The 26897-nt window shown below is 44.4% G+C and overlaps 1 protein-coding gene across 1 annotated transcript; it reads right to left on the reverse strand.

The window, feature by feature from the left end:
• Positions 1–201: 201 nt before the first annotated feature.
• Positions 202–25082, reverse strand: SARS1 (seryl-tRNA synthetase 1). The gene is made up of 11 exons (XM_004448963.5): positions 24837–25082; positions 12860–12930; positions 9156–9236; positions 7974–8132; positions 6837–6980; positions 5183–5338; positions 2851–3072; positions 2174–2303; positions 1728–1885; positions 946–1075; positions 202–595 (listed from the first exon to the last, which is right to left on the reverse strand). The coding sequence occupies exons 1-11, from the start codon at positions 24970–24972 to the stop codon at positions 438–440; spliced, it is 1545 nt and encodes a 514-aa protein (XP_004449020.1). The 5' UTR covers positions 24973–25082; the 3' UTR covers positions 202–437.
• Between the last annotated feature and the right edge of the window lie 1815 nt (positions 25083–26897).

A 26897-nucleotide genomic window follows, 5' to 3' on the forward strand; every position in this document is an offset into this window, starting at 1 on the left:
GGTGCTAGCCCTTGTTCTGCACACCTGAGGGTCTAAGACCCGAAATTTCCACTCTGCTCCTGAGCCTTTATTAAATCTTTCCCTGCTTTCGCCTCCCTTCTCAAAGGCTCTCTGACTTGCTACACAGAGCAGCTTTATTTGGAAGGAAAAGCAGAAATGCGTAAGGGCCCAGGGAGAATGGTCAGAGACAGGATGAAGGCCTTGCAAAGAAGACAGAGATGCTTTATTACATGGCTTCACCAGTCACCAGTGATGAAATCCTGTGCCCGTGCGAAGGGATGGGAACGTGTGCATGGTGCCCGGCGGCCTGTCCCCCTTTAGCTATGCAATCAGGTAGGGCGGGGCGATGAGTGGGTGCTTGGCCTTCCCGCCCTTGGGTAGGCACTGAGATCCCATCTGGGAGAAGAGAAAGCCTGGAGAGCTGGAGGAAGGAACGTTCAGGCATCGGTGACCTCCATGTTCTGCAGCCGGCCTTCCAGGGTGACGTCGCCCGCAGCCCCTTTCTTTTTGCTGCCCTCGTGCTGCTTCTTCTGCTTCTTTGATGGCTCCTGGTCGATGGGCGCAGGCTTCACGAAGGGGATCAGTTCTTGGAGACCTGGAAGGGGAGGGTCAACCAGGTGATCTACCATTTTTCAGGGTGTCTGAGCCTAAGGACTCAGGGGAGAGTTTACCTAGACAACGATCCCTTAGAACCATGGGGTCCCCGTAATGGACACTGGTTTCATTTATCCTTCTCTCCCTGAATTTTAGCTGCATTTGAACATCATACCTGCACTGGCTACTTTCTTTCAACCATGCCCCTGAATCGCCCAGCACAGAGAGCAGGACGACAGCTGGAGACTGTCTGAACAAGAAAACTCTGAGTAGGTTGTGAAAGGGGCCTGCTGTTCAGAGGAGTGTGTTGCTGGAAACGAGGAGGAAGGTGAGCTGTGCTGGCAGCTTTACCTGGCGGCATGAACTCCTTCAACTTCTCAGGCACGATGATGCCCTTCTCTGCCTGGTAGTTCTCCAGGATGGCGCAGATGGTACGGGTAGTGGCGCACATTGTAGCATTAAGCATATGGACAAACTCCACCTGGGAAGAGAGGATCCCAGAGGGGCGTTTAAACTCAAGTCTTAGCTGGTCTTGCTGATCACCAGTCACTGTCCACTCAGAGCCCGAGATGTAACTATCCAAACCAAACAATGGGTTCTACCCATTATCAATTTTTTTCTAAACTCAAATTCTGTTTGGTATTTATTTTAGGTAACTTCAGGAAGATTGCTCTGTCTCCATGAGTTCAAGTGGTATTTCCCCATATTCTGAGGAGAGCTGGATCCAACGAGGCAACAGCCCCTTTGAGGGAAAGAAGAAACTACCATTGTGGCTTCTCCTTCTAAATCCTTTTAGGTTCCTGACTTGGAAAGCTTAGGGCCCAAGAGTTGGGTTTGGGGAGGGAGAGTTGGAGTTGACAAGGGAGGACACTGCCTCCAACTTCTTCTCTATCGATAACTGGAGTTCAAGCAGACAAAGCCAAAAAGAGAAAAGCAAGAACTACCTTGCAGAACAGAACTAGATTTGTCTCCTCTATCAAAGAGAACTAAGTCCTGGCACAGCAGAAGTCATTTTCAGATTTCCTTTTCGGTCTAGATTGAGATGCTCAGACTTTCCCAGGATTTAGGAGGCCTCTCTTACACTCCAGCCTTTACTCACGGCTCTGCTTCCTGACGCCCCAGGTGCCATTTACCTTGTCCATCATCTTCCTTGTCTGCCCATAGCGGATGCGGAGCCGGCGAGCCTGATAGTCCGTGCAGTTAGAACAGGACACTAACTCTCGGAAGGCTCCCGAGCCTGGAAACCAGGCCTCCAGGTCAAGCTTCTTACTGGCAGCATGATTCAAAGAACCTGGAAGAAAAACACCCCTGGAATGCCTGAAGAGGAGGGATGGTATTTCAGAATACTAACCTTTAGCAAGCCTGAAGGATTCCTTAATTCATTTCCATGCCCAGAAGTGAAATCGCACCCAGATATTCTTATCATCAGAAACTCCCAAGTGAGAAGAGTGTGATATTTTAATTAACTGCGGGCAGTTAGCTGGATGGTGCGCTCCCTCTCTGTGTGGCAGCTCAGCTGATGAGGGTGGTGTTTGTGGGATGCGGGAAAGGGAAGCAGGGAAGGCGCTGGGTCCCGTACCTGAGACAATGTTCACGATGTGGTAAGGGATCCCCAAAGACTGGTAGAACTCCTCTGCGGTGCCAATCATCTCTTCAAACATCTCCCATGACTTGTTGTCATGTGGTGATGAGTAGACAAACTGTTCAATCTGCAAGAGGGACCCACGGAGACAGTGACAGTAAGTAAACTAGAGGACTGAGTAGGAGAGAGCCTAGCAACGAGGACCTATTCCTACCCCACTGGGAGACAGGTGAGGCTGGGGCCCCATCAGAGAGCCTGGAGCTGAGCTGGCTTGGGACTGCAACAGAGCTTATTGAGGGACCTTCCAACGCTGTGTCCTACGTGCTTTGGGCATAGTCCCTAGTTTCATCCTCAAGTAGGCCAAGTGAGGTAGGTGCTATTATTATTCTCATTTTGTAGAGAAGAAACTGAGCACAGAGAGGTTAAGCAACTGGGGTCCGAGGCCCCCCGGTTGCTAAGTGGTGGAGTTGGCATTTGAACTCAGGCAGTCTTGTTCCAGCGTCTGTGCTCATAGCCTCTCTACCGTGTGCTTCTCAGGTTCTTCCCCAGAAACCGATGTGGGCAATGAGAGGGAAAGGTGGAGCCAGGAGAGAGGGGTGGGGGGGGCTGAGCTACAGAGAGCCTAGACAGAGAGCTGGAAGGTCCTCACTGCTTACCCTGGCTGACCCACTCACCTTCTCAAACTGATGGACTCGAAAGATGCCCCGGGTGTCACGGCCATGGGAGCCCACCTCCTGGCGAAAACAGGTGGACAGGCCAGCATACTTGATGGGCAGATCTTCTGGCCGCAGCCACTCGTCCCGGTGTAGTGCGGCAATGGGCTGCTCTGAGGTGGCGATCAGGTATTTCTCCTCATAGGAGCTGTCATCAGACTTTTCACTGCCTTTGCCAATCACCTGTAGGAAAAGGGCCTTTACCAGCTGAGAGCGGGGGAAGAGGGCTTCAGCTAGAACAAGAAGCCAGGGAGTGATGTGTTGAGAAGAAATTTCCTTTAATCACTGTCTGGGAGTAGATGCTAAGAAAGCAAGTGAGGAAATGGGTCTGTTTAAAATGTGCTCCCTGGCAAACAGCAAAGAAATGCATATTAAAAGGAGATAGAATTTTTAAAAAAATGTTTTTAAGCAAAACATTAAAACAATAACTTCTTATGGCCAATGCTGGCACACATGCAATAAAACTTGTGCTGGTAGCAATATAAATTAATCACTCAACAAATGTTTTGGGGGCACTTACTAAGTGCCAGGCTCTTTTTGCCAATGCTGGGCAAAAGTCACATAGTTCCTGCTTGCTTGGTGCTTATGACCTAATCTAGTGGTTACACATAGGTGTTCAGCCAAAGAAAATAATACAAAAGAAAAGAGCTATAGATCGGATGAAGGTCACTGTAACATTATTTATTTATAGCAAAAAAGGAAGCCCTCTAAATACTGAACAGGATAAGAGTAGACTGTCTTTGTCTAGTCTATGTACTATTATGTAACCATTAAAAATGATTATGAAAACCATGTAGTAACAGAGAAAAAGGCTTTTGGTAGCTAAGTGCAAACTGGCAATCTGTATCATCTCTAGCCTAACTACAAAAAGACAACCCAACTGAAAAAATGGGCAAAGGACTTGAATAGAAGATACACCAATAGCTAATAAGCACAGGAGAAGATGCTCAACGGCATAAATTAGGGAAAGGCAACTCAAAATCACAGTGAACTACCACTTCTCACCCACTAGGATGACTATTATTTTAAAAATTTTAAAAAGAGTAATAAATGTTGGCAAGGAAGTGAAGAAAGGAAGCCTTGTGCATTGCTGGTGGGAATGCAAAATGGTGTAGCCACTTTGGAAAATGTGACAGGTCCTGAAATAGCTACACATAGAAATACCATGGGCTCCAGCAATTCCACTCCTAAGCATATACTCAAAAGGTTTGAAAACAGGGACACAAGCATCTTCTTGGACGCCAGTGTTCACAGCAGCATTATTCGCAATAGCCAAAAGGCACAGAGAACCCAGGTGTTCATGGGTAAACAAAACGTGGTCTTATCCACACTATAGACTGTTATTGAGCCATAAAAAGGAATGAAGTTCTGATACATGCTACAATATGGATGAACCTGAAAATATTATGTTAAATAAGTCAGACACAGGACAATTATTAAATATTCCCCTTATAAGAAATAATCTAGAAGAGGCAAATTCATAGAGAAGTAGAGCTGTTACTAGGGGCTGGGGGGAGGGGAGAATGGGGAGTTACAGCTTAACCAGTAGAGTTTCTATTTGGGGCGATGAAAAAGTTTTGGTAATGGATGGTGGTGATGGTTGTACAATATTTTGAACACAATGTCACTGAACTGTACACTTAAAAATGGTTACAATGCCAAATTTAGTGTTGTGTGTGTATATATATATGAAATTTTATGTATTGTGATTATAAGTATGAGAAAAGGACACACGTATGTAAAAGTTCCAAAGAGAATATTAAAAAATAATAGTTGTTATGTTAGGGTAACACATTCACTATAATAAAAAGGGAAAAAGAAAAGTAGGGGAGAAAACTTCCTCTGGGCCAGTGTTTGGTGACCTGGAAAACAACCTTGCTGTATCTATTTGAATCTCAAGGCTGAGAAGCAGCCACAAACTGTAAGGCACTTCCATCCCAGGACAGAATGCCTCATCCTGTGGAAGATTCCAACCTGGGGTTGAGAGTGGAAGGACGGGACAGGCGCTGAGATCAGGGCCCCTTGTATAAGTTCTTTTTGTCCAAGCACCCAATAAAGGGGTTTCTTTTCTGAGCTCGTGGTGGTAAAGTATGCTTAATTCAGATTAATCATAGAGATTACTGAAGGAGAGACGAAGCAGTCTCTATAGCTGTGCCGTCCAACATGGTAGCCTCGAGCCCATATTTCCCATCATCACAGGAAGTTCTGTTGGACCACGCTGCTCCATATCATTGAGCAAAGTTAAGCTTCATGACTTAAGAAGTCATCTGCCACGCTGCCCCAGACTACTCACCTTATAAAGTTCTTCATCAAACTGGCTGAGCTGCGCCACCTCCTGCATGACTTCTTTCCTCATGAAAAAGGGGGTATAAATGGGAGTGTAGCCCCGACTTCCCAAGGTGCGAAGGGCATACTGGATGAGTGCTTGTTCCAGGAATACCAGGGCCCCCTAAAGGTGAAGAGAGACAGAACCGAGTGACTGGGTTCTGCTGCCATCACATTCATCTGCCAGAATTTACACCCAGAGGCAAATGGGGGGGAGTGGATGTGGCTCAAGCACTTGGGCACCTGCCTCCCACATGGGAGGTCCTGGGTTCAGTTCCTGATGCATCCTAAAGAAGGTGAGCAAAACAGTGAGCTGACACAATGAGAGACTCAACAGGCAGGGAGTGGATGTGGCTTAAGAGATTGGGAGCCTCCCTCCCACATGGGAGGTCCTGGGTTTGGTTCCCCGTGCCTCCTAAAAGAAGAGGAGCAGACACAGAGAGCAGACAGAGCAAACAATGAGGCAGGAGAAATAAATAAATAAATAAATCTTTAAAAAAAGAAAAAAAAGACACAAGTAGGACAATAGAGTATGATTTCCCAGGGACAGCGAGGAGCCGACAGAGATCCTGGGCTGCAGAAGTTGGCTCAAGAGATCTTTTTCTTCATACCAAAGCCCAGCATATCATCCAGGAATATTGTTAAATGAGAATTCCCTTTAAATTTTTTTTTTAAAGATTTATTTATTTATTTAATCCCCCCCCTCCGTTGTCTGTTCGTTTTCTTTGTCCGCCGCTTCTGTTGTCATCAGCGGCACGGGAAGTGTGGGCGGCGCCATTCCTGCCTTGCACTTTCTTTTGTGCTGGGCGGCTCTCCTTACGGGGCGCACTCCTTGCGCGTGGGGCTCCCCTACGCGGGGACACCCCTGCGTGGTAGGGCACTCCTTGCGCGCATCAGCACTGCGCATGGCCAGCTCCACACGGGTCAAGGAGGCCCGGGGTTTGAACCGCGGACCTCCCATGTGGTTGACGGACGCCCTAACCACTGGGCCAAGTCCGTTTCCCGAGAATTCCCTTTAAGATACCAAAGTAAGGGAAAGGGATTACCTACCGGGTACATGGGAGAGTTTTCCTGTGTTAATGGATTCATTTGTCTATGTGCAGGACATATATGTACATGTACGTAGGTACAATATTTTCAAAAATATTATTTTACCATATCCTTTGGAAGCCTGATCTGAAGGCACGGGCCCTCTGCCTCAGCTAACGTGTGTTTGTTACCACTGCCTACCCATTCTCAAGGCACTTATCATAGTGGATTCTGATTCTTTGTTACCTGTCCAATGACACTGAGCTCCTTCAAGGCAAGACCAGGTCTGAGTTATCACTGGATGCCCAGCGCCCAGCACAGGGCCTGGCACGTCGGGGAACCAATGCATATTTTGTTGAATGAATCAAATTTTATTGTGGAAGATCTCTTGGTGGCTTTTATTCTGGGGACTCCTGATCAGCACACTCTCTTGTGGTGGAGAATTGCATCTAATTGCCAGGAAGTCTGTGGTGGAAAGGTGAATACAGCTGGTGGATCTGTGTGCCTCTTTAAGTGGGTTATGTTTCTCTGCAAGTTTTTTTTTTTAAGTTCCCTCTTCATAAGCCTATCCCCGGCTGGTTTCTGGCTCTTACCTTCAGGAAGTACCCTCGACTCCCAGCCACCACGGCTCCCTTTTCGCCTTCAAAGCCATCTACCATCACCACCAGGTCCACGTGAGAGTACTTCTTCCTGACCGTACAATCACCCCAAATCCTTTCTACTTTGTTGTCCACATCCTAAGGAAATGAGAGCAGGAGAGAAAAATGCACATTTTCTCAATTCTACAACCTCCATCTTTCCAAACCTGATTCCAGGAACAAAACAGGTTGGTGATGCCATCTCTTAATTCAGACACTAGGTTTTGATCACTGCGTGCAAGGACCAGAGAAAGGAATTTGCTAGACAATCTATGTACAAAAGAGCAATATTAATTTACAAAGTCCTAGCAGGGAGCCTAGCCATGAAACTGGGATCAGGATTCTCCAAGAGAACTGTAGTAGTCTCTTTCATTTTTTACCCTTTTAAATGGCTCCTTCTTGAAAGGCCTGCACAAGGACAACCCTTCCCTGACAATCAACATCGCCTGGGTGCTGATGAGAATGTAGTGGGTTTTTTTTCCAGGCTCTCATTGGTCCTGGCGCCAGAGAGGGCGGGCTCAGGGCCCTGACCTCCTGAGTCTGCCCAGGCTCCGCTGCCTCCGGCCCAGCCCGCGTAGCAGAGTTTAATGTTCACCAGGGAATGAATGAAAGAGGCACAGATGGGCCCAGAGCCGGCTGGGGTGTCAGGGAACAAAGGCTGGGCTCAGAGCAGCTTTGTGCTGGGGAAGCTCCCGCTCAGCAGGAAACTTTTATCATGTAGATTTCCCTTCAACCTGCTTGTTCTCTGCTGGGTATGGGTGAGGGGGTAAGGTTGATTTAGCAGATCTCTCCCATAAGAATTGCTGCTACCACGGGCAACACACGGTGGAGGACAGCAGCCCTATTTAGAAGAGATTTCTGTGCCAGGATTCTCCTCCTACCTCCTGTCTCTGCTACTTCCCAATCAGGCAAGGATCTGACTCCTTCAACTCTCAATTGGTGGGCAGAGGGAACAGACAAAGCGCCTGCTGATGACACAAGGCCTATTACACAGAGAGTGCCAGTGTTTCACAGTCCTCCTCCCACCAGGCCCCCTTCCCAACAGAGAAGGAGCACAGTAAGGCAGCCGCCTGCTGCGGCTCGCATGCCTACCTCATCGTTGCTGATGGGCACAGACGGATGCAGAAGGTTCCCGATCTCCCGGAGGTTCTCGAACCGCTCTGCCTCCAACTTTAACCGCTCCGCGTCACACTTCAGGATGGCTTCATCGATGAGGAGGCGGACTTTTTTGATCTGTGAGACTTTCAGGTTCTGTAGACCCAAGGTTCAGGCCCAAACCCAGGACACAGGGAGTCAAGGGCAGAGGAGGAATAAGATTCCATGGCCCCAACGCCGTTGTGCTCTAATGACAACCCTTGTGGACACGTTTTGAAAATTGAAAACCAAGGCTTTCCAAGAACCACGACTTATTTCATAGTTTATTTTATACGTTTTTGTGATACAGATTCGTTGGCGTTTTCCTCTGGGGTGCCTAAGGCAGAGACGGATCAATTTCTGGCCACTCTTACTGTTCCTCTACATCCCAAATGTTTTACTACTGTAGCTCTTTTACAAGAACATTCTCTTAATTTGCACTTTCTGAGTTTCCCGTTTGAACCAATTTAGCACTCTGTTAGACACTGCTCCCTAGGCAGATTATAAGTTTACGAAGAACAAGAGCCCTTATTTTAAGCTTATTTTGTAGTCCCTACTACTCTACAGTGTTTCAGACTGTGCTCGGATTTCCTTGCGGGGTGTTTCCTTGGGGAGCTCCTCAGCAGGTAGGGCTAAAAAGGAAAAGCTCCCCACCCCTCACCCCACCTAGCCCTTCAAGCACAGCAACTTGGCTTCTTTTGTGTTTATGTTCTTGCTTTGCTTTTGTGCTAAGGGTTTCAAGAAAGGGTTCTTTATGCTTTTGCGTTAAGGGTTTCAAGAAAGGGTTCGGTGACTAGAAAACTTGAAAATTCCTGCTCTAGGCCCATGGTGGTGAATATTTACCAAACTATAGTATACTGAAAAATTCCTTGACTTTGTGAAATAAAGAGTACAAAATGTAGGTATATAAACCAAGTAGAGCTCAGCCCTGGACTCTTGACTTGCCCACTGCACCTGTCTCCATCACTACTGTCTAATAATTACTTAAGTATAGTATATAACCAGAGCAGAAATTTAAGGATGTCACACTGCTGTGTGGAGCCGAGTGTTGGCATTTGCTGTCTAGGAATAAAATTTAGACAAAAGGACTGAAATCCCAACTTAGTGACGTACATACCCCAGAAAAGGAAAATAACTTACAGCTAAAGCATCTGCAGTGAGGTCATCAAGATTTAGTACATTCTCTGGAAGGGAGTCTTCTTCTCCCACTGGCTCCTTTTTCTGCAAAAAGTAAAACAAAACAAAACAAAACACACACACAACACTATAAATTAAAGAAAATCTCCAAGGTAGTTTTATAAGTACACACCTAATTAATTTATCTAATATCAATAAACTAATCATAGAACCTTCTCCATAACTTTCTCTAAAAGATATAGCACATGGGAGAAAAATAAATACATTTGAAACCAGAAGTCAAACATTTAAGTCCCTATCCTGAGACTTACTGGCTTTTTGATCCTGGGTAAATCAATGAACCTGTCAGGGTCAGAGTTAACATTGTCAGGAACCTAAGAAGAATAATGTCTTGCCTTGGACATAGAACAAGTGTGGGAAACAGGAGAGAATGTGTCTGAGAATGCTCATGAACTAGAAATTGCTGGAGAGGCCGCGTGGTACTCAGGAGAGGCTTTGAGGCTGATGCCTGTGTGTGAATCCTTGTCTACCTGCTAAGAACAATTCCAGCACCAAGGCTAAGGGAGAAATAGGGATGAGATGACGGAAGACTAGAGAGTCCAGGAAAACAAAATTTTTCAGAAAAAATTTAAAAAGTAAAAATAAAAATATTTCAGAAAAACTTTCTGGAACTAAGTTAGAGCAAGCAAATCAACTTGGCAAAATGGGAGGGGTTTACCACGGCTAGATGTTTTTCCCTCCAGTTTCTCTCTTCACCCTTTTTTTGTCAGATACTGCCAAATCAGCATTTCTAATCCTTGCACAGAGCCATGGGGAGGATGATTTTAAGAGTCAAATTCTTCATAGATTAAAAAGTTAAAGAAAATTACTTAAAGGCCATTATAATCAATATGAATAAAATAATTGGGTAAGATTTAGGGTCTACTTTGCAATTATAAATAAAAATAATGTATAGAGATCATTTTCAATGTCCTAAAGATATATTTTTTTTCATTCTACACATAGGACAATAGGCGATTATGTTTATACAACCTCATGTTCTACTACACAAAACTGAGTCATGAGACAGGACTCCTTCCAAGGGTAAAGACCAAAACCCTTTAGGTTCATTACACATTCTCCTACATCAAATTGAAAAGTCAGGAATCTAAGCACAACCCCACTCACGCCCTTCAGCATCTCAGAGCAAAATCATTTTTAAAAATTGGGAAAGTCTGAAAATACCAGAGTTGAGTCTCGATAAAAACAAGCATAGACTAATATACTGAGGTAGGAAAAAAATGGCCTAAGTAGCAAAATTTCTGTACTAGTATAGGCAGGGCTGGTATATGGTAGGCAAGATCCCTAGAAGGCTCCCTTGCTTGGCAGTCTTTCAGAGAAGCAAGTTTAAGTTCTGAATTCAAATTCCAGCTCTGCAACTAACTTACTCTGCAAATCTCTTAATTTCCCCAAGTCTATTCCCTTTTCTTTTAAAATAGGGATGATAAACATACCAATATACTAACTATACTCGAGGTTTACAGCAAAGATCAAAACACAAATTAGATTTCTATGAAAGGGTTCTGAATACTTTAACAAGCTACACAAATTAAAGTGCTATTGCTACTATTGCAATGGAGAACAAGAGAGAACACTCCCTGCAGGGTCAGGAGTAAAGCTGGATTGGAGAGTGTGATAGCAAACAAAAACACTCACTCCCATTTCTTGCTATGAAAAACACCCAGCTGGCACTATCTGTATATACAACCAAAGCAGACACTGGTAGAGGTATATGTGGGAAATAACATAATTCTGGGGCCTCTGACATGCAAATGATTAAGCATTATGAATCCTGCAGGGAGAAAACTGAATGATAATCTCTATCAGTTTCCACAGCAAGGCTCAAGCCGCAAATGTTAACAAAATATTGTTAAGAGCAGAACGTAGAAGTCAGGTATAGGGTGCTAGAACCCCAAGGTTATCTTTTTGTTATGTTCTTTACTGGATCAGCTTCCAAAATTTTATGATTTTTTTTGGTTTAGTTTCAAGCTTTACAACTTAAAAATGATATGGCATGTAGAGTCCATTTAATGTATTTTTAGGAAGTGATTAAGAGACTAAAAGGGTATTTTTAAAAGACAGGTTAAAAACATGAACTATTAAGCCATTCATAATATCCAATATATGAAATATAATATTGATATTCTAAAAATTTAACAATTACTAGTACATCTGAGAGGATAAAGTGACTCAGATCTATGGTAATTCATTTATGCTTTCTCTTCTTTGGCTTTTTTACTTGTAAAACAAAGAGATCAGAATAGAAAACCTTTTCCTCAATCCTCCAACTCTAAAAAAATCTGATTCTATAAGTTTAGCCCTCTGATGACACAATTAAGTATTGTTTTTGTGCAGCTCCCCCCAAAAAAGACACATTAAAATACAGTGAACTTTTTCAGTTGCTCATCTTTAAAAAAAACACGTTGAGCTGAAATTTAACACTTCAAGTTTAGGAAAGATTTTTGGATGAAAGCCAGTAAGTACTTGCCATCCATTTTCACACACAACTGCTGAATAACTACAATGTTTTAGCCATTGTGCCAGGTTCTCACATTTTAAAATTTTAGTCCTCACAGTTCTATAATGTAGGTGAGTGTTAATACTGTCATTTTATAAACAAGAAAACCCAGGCTCAGAAGTTAACTTGCCTGACATCACACAGCCAACAGGTGGACAACTGGAATTTGGACTCCATATCTGTGCTCTTTTCATGAAGAAGCATGCCTACACTAGGATAAAAACATCTGAAGTTTGCCATAAGAAAAGGTGTCTGGCACCATTTTTTTGGGGGTGGGGGGTGGGGATTGAACTCAGGTCCTCAAATGTGGGAAATTGGCACTCAACCGCTGAGCCACATCAGCTTCCCTGAGCTGGTTTTTTGCTTGTTTGCTTACTGTTGTTTTTGTTTTTAGGAGGCACCAGGAACTGAACCCAGGACCTCCCATGTGGGAACTGCTTGAGCCACATCCACTCCCTGGCACCATACGTTGAGTGCTGAAATACTTGGAAATGGTCACTGGTAGAATTTATATTCCTATTATAAGAACAGAACAGACAATGCATAACTAGTGAGAGAAAAATCTTACCTGAAGGAAAGAAGACAGACTCACCAACCTCTGAAAGTGCCACACATTTTCCCTTTGGTAAGAAACTGAGTATCTCATGGAAGTACCTCATTAGAAATGAGGGAAGCGGATTTGGCTCAATGGATAGAGCGTCCGCCTACCACATGGGAGGTCAAGGGTTCAAACCTAGGGCCTCCTGACCCGTGTGATGAGCTGGCCCACATGCAGTGCTGATGCGTGCAAGGAGTGCCATGCCACGCAGGGGTGTCCCCCACATAGGGGAGCCCCATGCGCAAGGAGTGCGCCCCCTAAGGAAAGCTGCCTAGCGCGAAAAAAGTGCAGCCTTCCCAGGAGTAGCGCTGCACACATGGAGAGCTGATGCAGCAAGATGATGCAACAAAAAGAAACACAGATTCCCAGAGCCACTGCAAGAATATAAGCAGACACAGAAGAACACACAGTGAATGGACACAGAGAGCAGCAACTGTGGGGGGGGGGGGTGGCGGAGAGAAATCAATTTAAAAAATTAAAAAAAGAAATGATGTGAATATTACCTAAAAACAAGATCAACTCAAGCTTTTGGCTGTTCCTCAGTTCTCTTACCTTCATTTTTTCTCCAATTGTCTTGCTGCACAGGTTCTTCAGCTTGTTCAAGTTGTCTGCCCGAAATCTGCCTAAGAATAAAGACCCCCGCCAAAAAAAAAACAAACAAAAAAAACACATGAAAAAATGTTCAACATCACTAATGATTAGGGAAATGCAAATCAAAACTACAATGAGATATCATTTCACACCTCTCAGAATGGCCACTATTAAAAAGACAGAAAACTACAAGTGTTGGAGAGGAGGTGGAGAGATAGGAACACTTCTTCACTGTTGGTGGGAATGTAGAATGGTACACCCACTGTGGAGTGGAGGACTGTTTGGCAGTTCCTAAAGAAGTTGAATATAGATTTGCCACATGACCCTGCAATACCACTCCTGGGTATATACCCAGAAGAACTCAGAGCAGTGACATAAACAGACATCTGCACACCAATGTTCATAGCAGCGTTACTGATGACTGCCAAAAATTAGAAACAACCCAGGTGTCCATCAACCCATGAATGGATAAACAAACTGTGGTTTATTCACACAAAGGAATATTATGCAGTGTAAAAAGAAATGAAGTCATGAAGCATATGACAACATGGATGAACCTGGAGGACATTACCTTGAGTGAAGCAAGCCAGAAACAAAAGGACAAATACTGTATGACTGCATTAGCATGAACTAAATATCTTGTGTAACATATTGTACGATTCCATTTATATAAAATGTAAATATAAATCAATTTGTAGAGATGAAATTTGATTAGTGGTTATGTAGGGCTAGGGAAGGCATGCTAAGGGGTGTAGAGTTTTTCTTTTTGGAGTAATGATGTGATGATGAATGCACAACATTGTTTATACTAAAAGCCATTGATTATACACTTCAGATAGATTGTATGGTATGTGAATATATCTCAATAAAACTGCTTAATAAATAATTGGGCAAGAATAGCTAGAAATAGCTCCGTACAGCAGGGGAAACAGAGAGATTGAGAGATAAGGAATTTTCTTGTTTGTTTTCATGTATTCTTATTACTGAAATAAGAAAATGCTCTAATAATGATTGACGTGATGAATGCACAACTATGTGATTATACCAAATACCACTGATTGTACACTTTGGATGGATTGTATGCTTTATTAATATTTATCAATGAAATTGATTTGTTAAAAAAAAAGAATAAAGAACCCAAGAATATGCCAAAGAAATGTACATAATTAAGATACTCCTTTCTCTTAATTATGGCTCCTTAGTTCTAAGCTCAGCTTAAGGCCAAAATGCAGGCAGAGCTCAAGGATCTACCTTTTGAAGTCATGAAATCTTACGGCTATAGAGCCCTAAATGTAATTGGCATTTATTGATGACTATAATATGGCATCCTCAGCATTTGGTGACAAGGAAAAGGCACTCTGAGACTGAAATTTAAAAGCAGCCTTGGGGGAAGTGGATTTGGCTCACCTGATAGAGTGTCTGCCTACCACATGGGAGGTCCAGGGTTCAAACCCAGGGCCTCCTGACCCAGGTGGTGAGCTGGCCCATGCGCAGTGCTGATGCAAGCAAGGAGTGCCGTGCCACGCAGGGGTGTCCCCAGCGTAGGGGAGCCCCACGCGCAAGGAGTGTGCCCCGAAGGGACAGCTGCCCTGCACGAAAAAAGTGTAGCCCGCCCAGGAGTGGCGCCACACACATGGAGAGCTGATGCAGCAAGATGACGCGACAAAAAGAGACAGATTCCTGGTACAGCTGACAAGAATATAAGTGGACACAGAAGAACACACAGCGAATGGACACAGAGAGCAGACAACTGGCAGGGGTGTGTGGGAAGGGGAGAGAGATAAATAAAATAAATCTGAGAAAAATAAAAGTAGCCTTAGGAACAGAAAACCAGCTCTCATTGGGACGGTGGATGTAGCTCAGTGGCTGAGCACCTGCTTCCCATGTACGAGGTCCTGGTTTCAATCCCCAGTACCTCCTAAAAAAAAAAGAAAAAAACCTACATAACCACTTTACCATGGTACAGTAGCATCCAAATAAGAGAAACCTGGAAAATACTCAAGTGACTCTGATCTGCCCAATTACATTAATACTCATTTCAAGGAACGATGTGCATAGCACCAGAATCAAGAAAGAGGTCACATTGGGAAACGGACTTTGGCCCAGTGGTTAGGGCGTCCGTCTACCACATGGGAGGCCCGCGGTTCAAGCCCCGGGCCTCCTTGACCCGTGTGGAGCTGGCCCATGCTCAGTGCTGATGCGCGCAAGGAGTGCCGTGCCACGCAGTGTCCCCCGCGTAGGGGAGCCCCACGCGCAAGGAGTGCACCCATAAGGAGAGCCGCCCAGCGTGAAGGAGGGAGCAGCCTGCCCAGGAATGGCGCCGCCCACACTTCCCGTGCCGCTGACGACAACAAAAGCGGACAAAGAAACAAGAAACAAGACGCAGCAAAAAGACACAGAAAAGAGACAACCGGGGGAGGGGAGGGAATTAAATAAATAAAAAAAATAAAATAAAATAAAATCTTTAAAAAAAAAAAAAAGAAAGAGGTCACTTATGTTTCTATTCCTATGAACTTGGCAGTTAGGTCTCTATGCTAGATATGGTCCACATGTTTTTCCCTTTGTTCTGACACAATGCTCATCTGCTAGCCTTCAGGATAATTTAGTTTCTTATAATTGAGTTCCTTTTGGGGGAAAACAGTGCACTGATGAGCCAATAAAGATATTCTGGCCCAAATTAACATATTACCATTGTGGATCATCAGTCTAACTCTGACTAGCAGTTGGGCCTCTTGAATCTTAGCATTAGGAACAACAGGGTAAAAATCAAGCTTTTGACAGGTAAAACTGATGACTAGAAACAAGATAGCACCTAGATTATAGCTATGCGAAGGCTTCGCTTAATTAGCCAATGAGCTTCCCTCTTTGATACTCTAAACTTCAACACAAAATGATATGATGACTACCTTCTCATTCTCTTTGACAAACGTAGAGAAATGGAGAACAGATTAGTGGCTGTCAGTGGTTAGATGGGGGTGAGGAAAGGGAATGGGTGTGACTGCAAAGGAGTAGCAAGAGGGATCTTTGTGGTGATGGAACAGTTCTGGACCTTGATTGTGGTGGTGATTACACACATGCACACACACACACACACTAGCACATGTGTCAGTTTCTTGGTTTTGCTATTATACTACAGTTATGTAAGATGTTACCATTGGAGCAAATAGGCGAAGGGTACACAAGGAATTCTCTCTACTATTTTTGAAACTTCCTGTGAATCTATTTATAATAACAAAGCAAAACAAAATTTACTGAGGCCCTCCTATTTGCAAAGCACCATGCTAGATGTTGGAAATATAAAAGAAAATAAGACAAATAAATAATATTGAATGTTTCAATTAATGAATATAGTATATCTCTTCATTTTTGAGGTATTCTTTAATTTCTCTTCGTAATGTTTTGTGGTTTTCAATGTAGGAATCATGAACATCACTTATGAAATTTATTCCTAGTTTTTTTTAATTTTTAGATTTTTTAAAAAGGAGGTACCAGGGATTGAACCAGGACTTCGTACATGGGAAGCAGGTGCTCGACCACTTGAGCTACATCTGCTCCCCCAGACAAAGACTTTAAAAAGTGGCCCTAAGTATTTTGACATGCAAGTAAATTGTTACTTTCATATAAATACCATTGATTTTGTATCTTAACTTGCATCCAGTGATCTTGCTAAATTTATTGATTTTAATAGTTTGAATTCTACACACATAACCAAGTAAAATGCAAATAATGAATTTTACTTTTTCCTTTCCAATCTTTCATTTCCTATTTATGCTTTATATCATACTGTCTGGAACTTCCAGCATGATGCTAAATAGAAAGAGTGACAGTGAACATCCTCATTTTGTTCCCAACCGTAGGGAGAAAGCCCTCACTACTTCACCACCAAGAATGATGCTGCCTATAGGATTTTTTCTGTAATACCTGTGCAGCTATTTGATATTGTTTATGAATCCCGAAAATAGACATTGGATTATGCTTATGAACTGGTCTGTTCCTCTGGGCATATTAGACTGGGCTGGATTCAGAGGTTTCACTTTTACCTAATTTAATAATGATTAAGGCTTTGATTGGGCCACGTCAGTAGGAGGTTGAGTCCCCTGCCCCCCTTGGTGAGTGGGGACTCAGAGAGAAAAATGACAGGACAGAGGAGAAAGTTAGAGTTTTGATCCTGGAGCCTGGGAAGTAAAACACAGAGAAGCAAATAAGTGAGGAAAGAGAGAAGGTTCCACTAGACACGGGAGAGGTCCCAGGAAGAACCTGAGAGTTTACAGCTGGACTTTTGGAGAGACCAGAGCATCTGAGCCTGGAGAGAAACAAGCCCCAGGAGAGAGACAAGACTTGTCCCAGCCTGCAGCAAGAATTGGTAGAGCTGGGACCAATTGGTAGACCTTCCGAGGGAGGAAGACCGAACCCTTGCAGACATCGCCCACAATCTTGCGTCAACACGTGGCAACAGACTCTGGCTGAGAAAGTACCTCTTATGGTGCCTAGAGTTGGACTCTTTAGGGCCTTGTGACTGTTAAGCTTCTATCTCAAATAAATACCCTTTATAAAAACCAATTGATTTCTGTATTTTGCATCAGCACCTCTTTGGCTAACTAATACAAACTGTCATAAGATTAATGAAGTTCCTTTTCTATTCCTAATTTGCTATGCTTTTATCATGAACAACTGGATCTCCATATGAAAAAAAAAAGAACTTTTATCCATATCTCACACCATCCACCAAAATTAATGTGAGCTGAATCACAGATCTAAAATGAAAAGGAGTACACTTCTAGAAAAAAAATTAGAGGATCTTTTCAGGACACTGGGATAGGAAAATTTCTTTTTAACAGAAGAAAAGAAGTATGAAAGCTCAATAAATTAGATTTCATTAAAATTAAGAACTTTTATTCATCAAAGGATTGAAAAGAATGCAAAGGCAAACCATAGACTAGAAGGTATCTTCAGTATATCTATCTGACACAGGTCTTATATCCTGAATATATTAAGAATTCCTACAAATCAATAATAATAACAACAATAAAGACAATCAAATAAAGATTGGACAAAAGACTTAACAGGCACTTCTCCAAATAGGCTATCCAAATGCCAATAAGCATATGAGAAGATGCTCGGTTTCTTTAGTCATCAGAAAAATGCAAATTAAAATCATATCAAGATGCCACAGCATATTCACCAGAATGCCTAAAATTAAAAGGACTCCCAATATCAAGTACTGCCAAGGACATAGAGCTACTGGAACTTTTATACATTGCAGATGGGAATATCAATTGAAACAGTCAGTTTGGAAAATGATTTGGAAATATCTACTCAATCTAAACATATGCCTACCCTGTGACCCAGCAATTCTACCCCTGTATACATCCAACAGAGTGTTTATGTCTACCAAGAGACACAAATAAGAATGTTCACAGAGCTTATTCAGAAGATCCAGAAACTGGTAACAACCTAGATATCCATCAGTGGGAGAGCTTACTGGTATATTTTTACAAAGGAGAACTGCACAGCAATGAAAGTGAACCAACTACTGCTACACACAACAGCATGGGTGAATCATACAGACATGATTTTTTTTTTTTTTTTTTAAAGATTTATCTATTTATTTAATTTCCCCCCCTCCCCTGGTTGTCTGTTCTTGGTGTGCATTCGCTGCATCTTGTTTCCGTGTCCGCTTCTGTTGTCGTCAGCGGCACGGGAAGTGTGGGCGGCGCCATTCCTGGGCAGGCCGCACCCTCTTTTCACGCTGGGCGGCTTTCCTCACGGGCGCACTCCTTGCGCGTGGGGCTCCCCCACGCGGGGGACACCCCTGCGTGGCACGGCACTCCTTGCGCGCATCAGCACTGCGCATGGCCAGCTCCACACGGGTCAAGGAGGCCCGGGGTTTGAACTGCGGACCTCCCATATGGTAGACGGACGCCCTAACCACTGGGCCAAAGTCCATTTCCCCAGACATAATTTTGAGAGAGAGAAGCTGTGTTTCTATATACGAAAGATATTACTATAGAAGCCCGTTTACATGAAGTTCAAAATCAGGCAAAAGCAATGAACTGTTACCTTTGAAGCAGGGGTACTGACTAAGAGGGGGCAAGAGGAAGCCTGCTGCAGTGCTGCAGCGGTCTTAGATCTTGAGCTGGGTGGTGGTTACGTGGGTGTACAGAGTTTGTAAAATTCATCAAGTTGTACATAAAGATCTGTGTATTTTACTGGATACATTATATTTCCAAAAAAAGTTTAGAGAAATGTAGGGAGCGGATGTGGCTCAAGCAGTTGAACTCTCACCTCCCACATGGGAGGTCCTGGGTTCAGTTCCTAGTGCCTCCTGAAAAAACAAAAAAATGGCCAATAAGCAAAACAAACAAACAAAAAAACCAATCCAGGGAAGCCAATGTGGCTCAGTGGTTGAGCATGGGCTACCACATACAACGTTCCAGGTTCAATCCCTGGTCCCGGGGAGGAGGGGAAAGGTATACAGTGTGGCTTTTAGGCAAAATTAAAATTAGTTTTGGCAAAAAGAAAAAAAAGAAAGGTATATATATAGAGAGAGAGAGAGACAGACAGTGTTATATAAAAATAGTAAATGCCCTAACAGAGATAATATATATGGAGAGCACTCAACAAACAAGTGCTATGGGAGCAGAGTTGGGGAGGAAGTAGACAGATGGAAGTGGGGGCAGCACCCTGATAAAAATATGCCCAGGAAGAGACAATAGTCATGGCAAGTGAAAGAGTGCTCAATCGCAAAATAGGACTAGAGCCAAGAGCGGAAGGGTGTATGTGGAAGGTGAGGTTAGGAAGGCATGGGAGACTTTAAAAACCGTGTTAAGAATTGGAATTTGGAAACGGACTTTGGCCCAGTGGTTAGGGCGTCTGTCTACCACATGGGAGGTCCGCGGTTCAAGCCCGGGGCCTCCTTGACCCGTGTGGAGCTGGCCCATGCGCAGTGCTGATGCGCGCAAGGAGTGCCGTGCCACACAGGGGTGTCCCCCATGTAAGGGAGCCCCACACGCAAGGAGTGCACCCATGAGAGCCGCCCAGCGCGAAGGAGGGAGCAGCCTGCCGAGGAATGGTGCCACCCACACTTCCCGTGCCGCTGACGACAACAGAAGCGGACAAAGAAACAAGACGCAGCAAAAAGACACAGAAAACAGACAACTGGGGGAGGGGAGGGGAATTAAATAAATAAAAATAAATAAATCTTTAAAAAAAAAAAAAAAAGAATTGGAATTTTATGCTTAAAGGTTGAACTGTCCAATACAGTTTCTAGTAGCCCACATGGCTATCGAGCATTTGAAATGTGACTATTCTGAATTGAGAGGTACTTTAAGTGTAAAATATACACCAGGTTTTAAAGACTTGTATGAAAAAGAGAATGTAAACTGTAATAATTTTTCTATTGATTCGTTACTGAAAATATAATTTTTAAAATAAATTGGGTTATATAAAATAAATTACTAAACTTAATTTCATCTGTTTCTCTTTACTTTTTTTAAGTGGCTACAAGAAAATTTACAACGACAAATGTGGCTTATATTCTATTTCTATCAAACTGTGGTGTTCTAAGGTATAAGTGCCACTAAAAGACTTATGCCTGTCAGTAAAATGATCAGATTTGCATCCCAGAAAGATCACATGCCCTGGGCCTTTAATGGGTGTTGTGACTGAAGTGAAACTGAAAGTAGAAAGCTATTTCAACTGCCAAAGCAAACAATAAGGGCCTGCCTCAAGGCATGCACAGTAAAGATTAAGAGGAAGTAACAACTTCAACTGATATGAAAACAATTCTCACTCTGTGAGGAAGGTAATACATTTATAAGCTGAGTTTGGTTTAGAGAGTGGCCGAAGTTGGAGGTTCCCAGGAGATAACTCTTATGCACCCTGCAACATTAAGGCCAAGCTGAAATTGCAAGCACCAACAGACTTATAAGCATAGTCATTAGTATCAAGGGCCCATCATTGGACCATCCTTCTTCACTGGTCATTGTCCTTGCACTTGGGGGATTGTTGCTACTCTACTGGGGAATTCAAGAGAGTTCCCCAGGATAGGAACCCAAACCTCCTTCATCATCTTGTGAATCTCTACCCACTGTGTCAATACCCAAGGAACATCTGAACATATCTATACACCCTATGTGCATGCCTAGGCGAACTCCCTCCCATGCATCCCCCATCAGTGACACCCCTCACACCAACAGTGTAGAACACAACCCCCAGGGATGAGCCTCCCTGGTGCCGAGGGATTACTACCAAGCACTGGCTGGTTATGCAACTAGAAAGACACCTTGAATAAAAGGGGGAAATGGTAAAGACAAATGAATTTATATGGCTAAGAGACTTCAAATGAGTTGGGAGGTCATCAGAGAAGTTGTGCTTATACACATCTCAGCAGGATCTCAGAGACAGCCAAAGTAGATACAATCCCAGGTAGTGGTGCTCCTGAGGGCTATGGAGATACCCTGGTCCTATGGTTGTGGCAGATGGTTTTGGAGTTCTGTGCCTTGCCAGTGGGTCCTACTTTGGAATTTGTGTTCCTGAGTGTGATGGAGTTGGACTCAGATGTGACTTCTCTACACATGCCTTTTCAGTCCCTTTTATTGAATCTGCAGTTGGTGCTGGGGTTGGTGTATGCCCAGGAGATTTGAATTTCTAGGCTGTCTGTGTGCCATCTGGGCCCTAAGCCTCAGCAGTGTTGCAGCACCTACTCTCCAGTTTGTTGGACTTACCCAGGTCAGGTGACAGGGAGGTAAGGATGGACAACCACCACACCAAGGGAACCAAGAGTCTACAGCTGTGGGCAGGAGAGTCGCATCCACCAGCTGTGTGGAATCAAAGCCCCCTCTCAATTGAGCAGTGGAATGGGCATCACCATCCCAGGGTCCGTAGGATGGAGGAATAAAATATGGATTAGAGTGAACCAGCTGGTATTCTACTATAGAATTATTGTGACTCTAGCAATGGGAGAAATCATATCATTGATGTAGAGATAAGGTAGGGAGAAGAAAAAGGAGGTGTGATATGGGAGCATTTTTGGGACTTGGAATTATCCTGAATGATATTGCAGGGACAGAGGCAGGACGTTATATATCCTGCCATAACCCACTTAATGGACTGGAAGAGAGCATAAACTACAATGTAAACTATAATCCATGCTGTGTAGCAGTGCCCCAAAATGTATTTATCAAATGCAATGAATGTGCCACACTAATGAAAGAAGTTGTTGATATGGGAAGAGTGGGGGGTGTGGGGAGTGGGGTATATAGGAACCTCCTATATTTTTTAATGTAACATAGTATATGATCCATGGATCTTTTAAAAATAAATTAAAAATATATTTAAAAAAAAAGAATTCTCATTCAGGACAGCGTGGTTTGGAGTGGAGAGAATTCCTATGATTGGTCACAGACTTCAAGATACACAGACATCTAGTGGCTCTGGAGGTAGAATCATGACAAATGCTTATCACATGCCCCAAAGTGTCTTCATTATAGCACTCTGAATTAAAAAGAAATTCTGGGGCTAGAGAGAAGGAAAAATAGGTGTAATAGGGGGGCATTTTCGGGACTTGGGAATCATTCTGAATGACATTATAACAACAGATACAGGCCATTATATATCAGGCTATAACCTAAGAGTCGAATGGGAGAGATGTAAACTACAATGAAAGTTATAATCTATCCTTAGTGGCAATTCTCCAAAAGGTGTTTTCCAATTGCAATGAATGTACCATACTGATGAAAGATGTTGCTAATATGGGGGAAAGTGAGAGGTGTGGGGCACAAGGCAAATGGGAATCCCCTATATATTCTCTGTAATATTTATGTAATTGAAGTATCTTTTAAAAAATAAAAAAAGTGAAAAAAAAGAAGAAATCACAGTTCTGATCCGTGGAGTTAGAAGACTTGCGGTTAGGGAGCAGATGTAGCTCAAGTGGTTGAGTGCCTGCTTCCCACGTGCAAAGTCCCGCGTTTGATTCTTTGTACCTCCTGAAAACAAGCAAACTGCAAAAAACAGCTCTCATTGGGGAGCAAATGTAGCTCAGTGGTTGAGTGCCTGGTTCCCATTATGAGGTCATGGGTCCATTCCTGGGTACAAAAAAAAAAAGTTGTAGTAAACTTCATTGTGGTATTATAGCTGCAAGTTATATCAGACTCTTGAGTTCTACCTGGAGCCCTAGAGAAGTCTACAGGCAGACAAATAAGTATAGTTGTAATAGAGGACCCTGTGAAGCTTGCTGTGTCCTCGGTCAGGGAGCACGCTCCGAGTTTTTCATGTGCTCCTGGGTTACTAGTCCTTGCTGAACCAATGGTCAAAGAACTCCTTCTTGTTATTTGAAGGTCAGATATAAAAGAACCTCAATACAAGGTCTGTCAATCTCCCAACTGGGGCATCAAGTGATGAGAAAAATCGTTAACTCCCTTCGGATGCAAACAGAATATTGGTAGGGGTTGTCAAGTAGAAAAATACTAAATTAATAGAGGTGTTGAAAATAAACTGCATAAACTGCTTCCCATAAAGAAATGCCGAATGCCCTGAACAAAGAAGATATCCATGCATTTAACATATCTTTATCAAGCTCTTACCAAGGATCAGGTGAGGTGCAAGATACTGGGGATATACAGATGAATAAAAAACAATCCTGCCCCTAAAGAACTGATCCCACTCACTAGCGATCTACTTGTCAGATAAGGGATAGAACTTCCCACCGATGAGTGCATTACATAGTACAAGAGATGAACAATTTCAAAGTCATTTTACAGTTGGATAATGACTGGACTGACACAAAAATCTGATACTCCTGACTTCTGGTTCAGTAAAAAAAAAATGCCCAGTCTATGTTTATCCTAGACGTTTAATTCCACTTGAACTCAAAACTTCAGATTCAAGTGTGTGATCTCACAATCAAACTACCATGTTAGAATGACTGAGACATACAGAATCAGAAGACAACCTAAGTTAAACAAATACTCTCTTGGTACCCACTACCTTGATAAATTTAGGAAAATCCATTTTTTTAACACAAATTCATCAGTCTTGGACCGTGGCTGCCTTTTTGCTGTGCTGTCATAAATCTGTCTCTCCACGGATTGCAGACCTATTGCATCAGACACAGTGAATCACATGAACCTTGACAGCATCCGGCCAACCAGCGACCACTCCAGCTAACCTAGGTAGATGTTGACAGGCAGAGCATTCTACGATTTTATTTAGCTTCGTTAAAGATGTCCGGATTAGCTCCAGGTTTTAACCCAACCTGCCAACATCTTTTCCGGAAAACGTCCACAAATCACAATTACACAGCTTCAATAACTACAAGCTTTTCTTGCCTCGCCGTACCCTTCCCGCTATGTCTGATCTACTGCAGAAAAGCCCTTTCTTGATTCTTCAAGGCATGCCCACTGGTCAGGAAGATGGCTTTCCCCAAAACTCCGGAATCAATGCTTTTAGCGAGGAGCGGCCTCCAAAGTCCCAAAATATTTCCCATATGGGAAGGGAGTGACCCTATTACAGTGCGGGAGACGTGACTAGGTCTCACGCCTTTGATCCTATCAAAACAAAAGGAGAAGACGCTGGCCTTGCTGGAGATGAGAAAGACCGCAGGTGACCACAAATAAACGTCAGAAAAGAGAAAAGCCCTAAAACCTCCCGCCCTGGCTTTCTTCTGACTACCCATCCGGGAGGGAGGCTTGACAGCTCTTGAAGCGCATGCGCCATGCTTCCCGGACCCAGGAGAGATCCGCACTGAGCATGTGGGGAAGGGACCTTGCCCGGCCCGGGCGGACGGCAAACGTGGAAAGATCCCGATTCCCGGGCTGTTTGGAGGGATAAGGAGAGCCTCGGAACCACCGCAAGTGGGGAAGAAGTTCTGATGAGGGGTGGAAGCTGTGGCCTCAAGAGCGTAACGAGATTAGAGAGACGAGGCTGGGGCTCTACTTACATCGTCGCCACTCGCTGTCTGCCTTCACCAGCTGGTCCACTAGACCCGGGTCCTTGAAGCGCTTTTCCTGAGTCTCTCGGATAAGGGCTGGGTCCCCTCCTTTATCCACCCGAAACAAATCCAGATCCAGGACCATCTTTCCTTCTCCCGGGCCTACGCTGAGGGAAATCAGGTTCCAGTCTCAAAAGTCAGCCTGCGACCGGAGCACTGCGCCTGCGTGCTGCCCGGCCCCTTCCTGCGCAGGCGCGGCGGGAGCCCGCGGGCGCCCCCTCTCGGTCGGAAGCTGCTGGTGTGGGAGGCGGGGCTGCGGGGTGGAGGGTAGAGGCGGGTGGGCGCGGGCTTCTCCCGCCATGTCCTGCTCTGACCGTCTTAGCAGCCCAGCTCTGATCTCCCCATGAGAGTTGAGTATTTTAATCCCTTCCACACGCTGCAGGGCATGTGTCAGGCAAGGCAGAGGCGTACCAACCTGGTTCCGGGCTTAGGAGCTGGCTCCAGTAGATGCCAGTGTCCATCTTGTAAGGTTGGGTTCCAAAACAGGACCCTCGCCCAGGACCCTGCTCTCTTCTCCATCTTGAGGCAAAAGTGTGGCAATATATCTTAGCCCGGGGTCCCCTCACCCCAAGATTGCTGCTCTCTCATCCCAAATCTTTAAATATGATTTTTGGGTAAACCAGGCTGTCCCTTTACCAATCCTTAAGATCATGATGTTGGAAAAGTGCAGTTGAAATTCCTTCAGGGAGAGGAGAGGAGGCCTTTCAGAAGGGGAAAATATTTAGCAGATTTGAAGTGGTACAAGCTATTGAGGTCATGTCTTGAATCTGTATGAAAAACCTTTGAGGGAAGCGGACTTGGCCCAGTGGATAGGGCATCCGTCTACCACATGGGAGGTCCGCGGTTCAAACCCCGGGCCTCCTTGACCCGTGAGGAGCTGGCCCACGCGCAGTGCTGATGCACGCAAGGAGTGCCCTGCCACGCAGGGGTGTCCCCCGCGTAGGGGAGCCCCACGCACAAGGAGTGCGCCCTGTAAGGAGAGCCGCCCAGCGCGAAAGAAAGTGCAGCCTGCCCAGGAAACGCGGAGAGCTGACACAACAAGATGACATGACATAAGGAGACACAGATTCCCATGCCACTGACAACAACAGAAGTGGACAAAAGAACACGCAGCAAATGGACACAGAGAACAGACAACTGGGGGGGGCGGGGAAGGGAGAGAAATAATAAATAAAGTAAATCTTAAAAAAAAAAAAAAACCTTTCTTCACAGCTTGAAATGGTAATGTAATGTTCAGGCCTGAAATATTCTGCTTGCTGATTGAAGCTGAAGTTATCACAGAATCTCCGTGGTAATAAGAGATCAGTTGAGAGATTTGGGAATACGCATTCTGTTTGTCCCTGATCCTTGTATGTTACAGAGGTTTAGGATCCCATCCCCAGTACCTTGCCAGGCTAGGTGTGCTAAACCCTTCTTGGACCTCTGTCACCTGCATGAGCTCCTGTGATGAGGGTATGGTGTTGGTACATCTACGCCCCAACAAACCACCGCCATGCTGTCTCTAAAAGGTAGTGTCACCGAGCTGAACAGGCCACGGAAATTGCCACTCAGCGCTGATGCTTAAACTGATGCTTGCTTGCAAGAACCAGGTATGGGATGTCAGGAACCTTGTGGTTGAACTCTGCTTGCTTGTAGGAACTGAAAGCAGGGTGCCAGTAACCACGAGACCAACTTGAACTAGTTTTACCCAAGAGGGTGCTGTGGTGGTGTGTGCAGGAAAGTTGACAAGGGTGCCGAAGGCAGAAGAGAACCAGGCCCAAGCCACCCTTCTCCATTCTGTGATCAAAGAATAAGGTTTCGGGAAACGGACTTTGGCCCAGTGGTTAGGGCGTCCGTCTACCATATGGGAGGTCCGCGGTTCAAACCCCGGGCCTCCTTGACCCGTGTGGAGCTGGCCGTGCGCAGTGCTGATGCGCGCAAGGAGTGCCGTGCCACGCAAGGGTGTCCCCCGCGTGGGGGAGCCCCACGCACAAGGAGTGCGCCCGTGAGGAAAGCCGCCCAGCGTGAAAG

Source organism: Dasypus novemcinctus, chromosome 9 (genome assembly GCF_030445035.2).
Source record: "Dasypus novemcinctus isolate mDasNov1 chromosome 9, mDasNov1.1.hap2, whole genome shotgun sequence".
In the NCBI taxonomy this organism is placed as follows: Eukaryota; Metazoa; Chordata; class Mammalia; order Cingulata; family Dasypodidae; genus Dasypus; species Dasypus novemcinctus.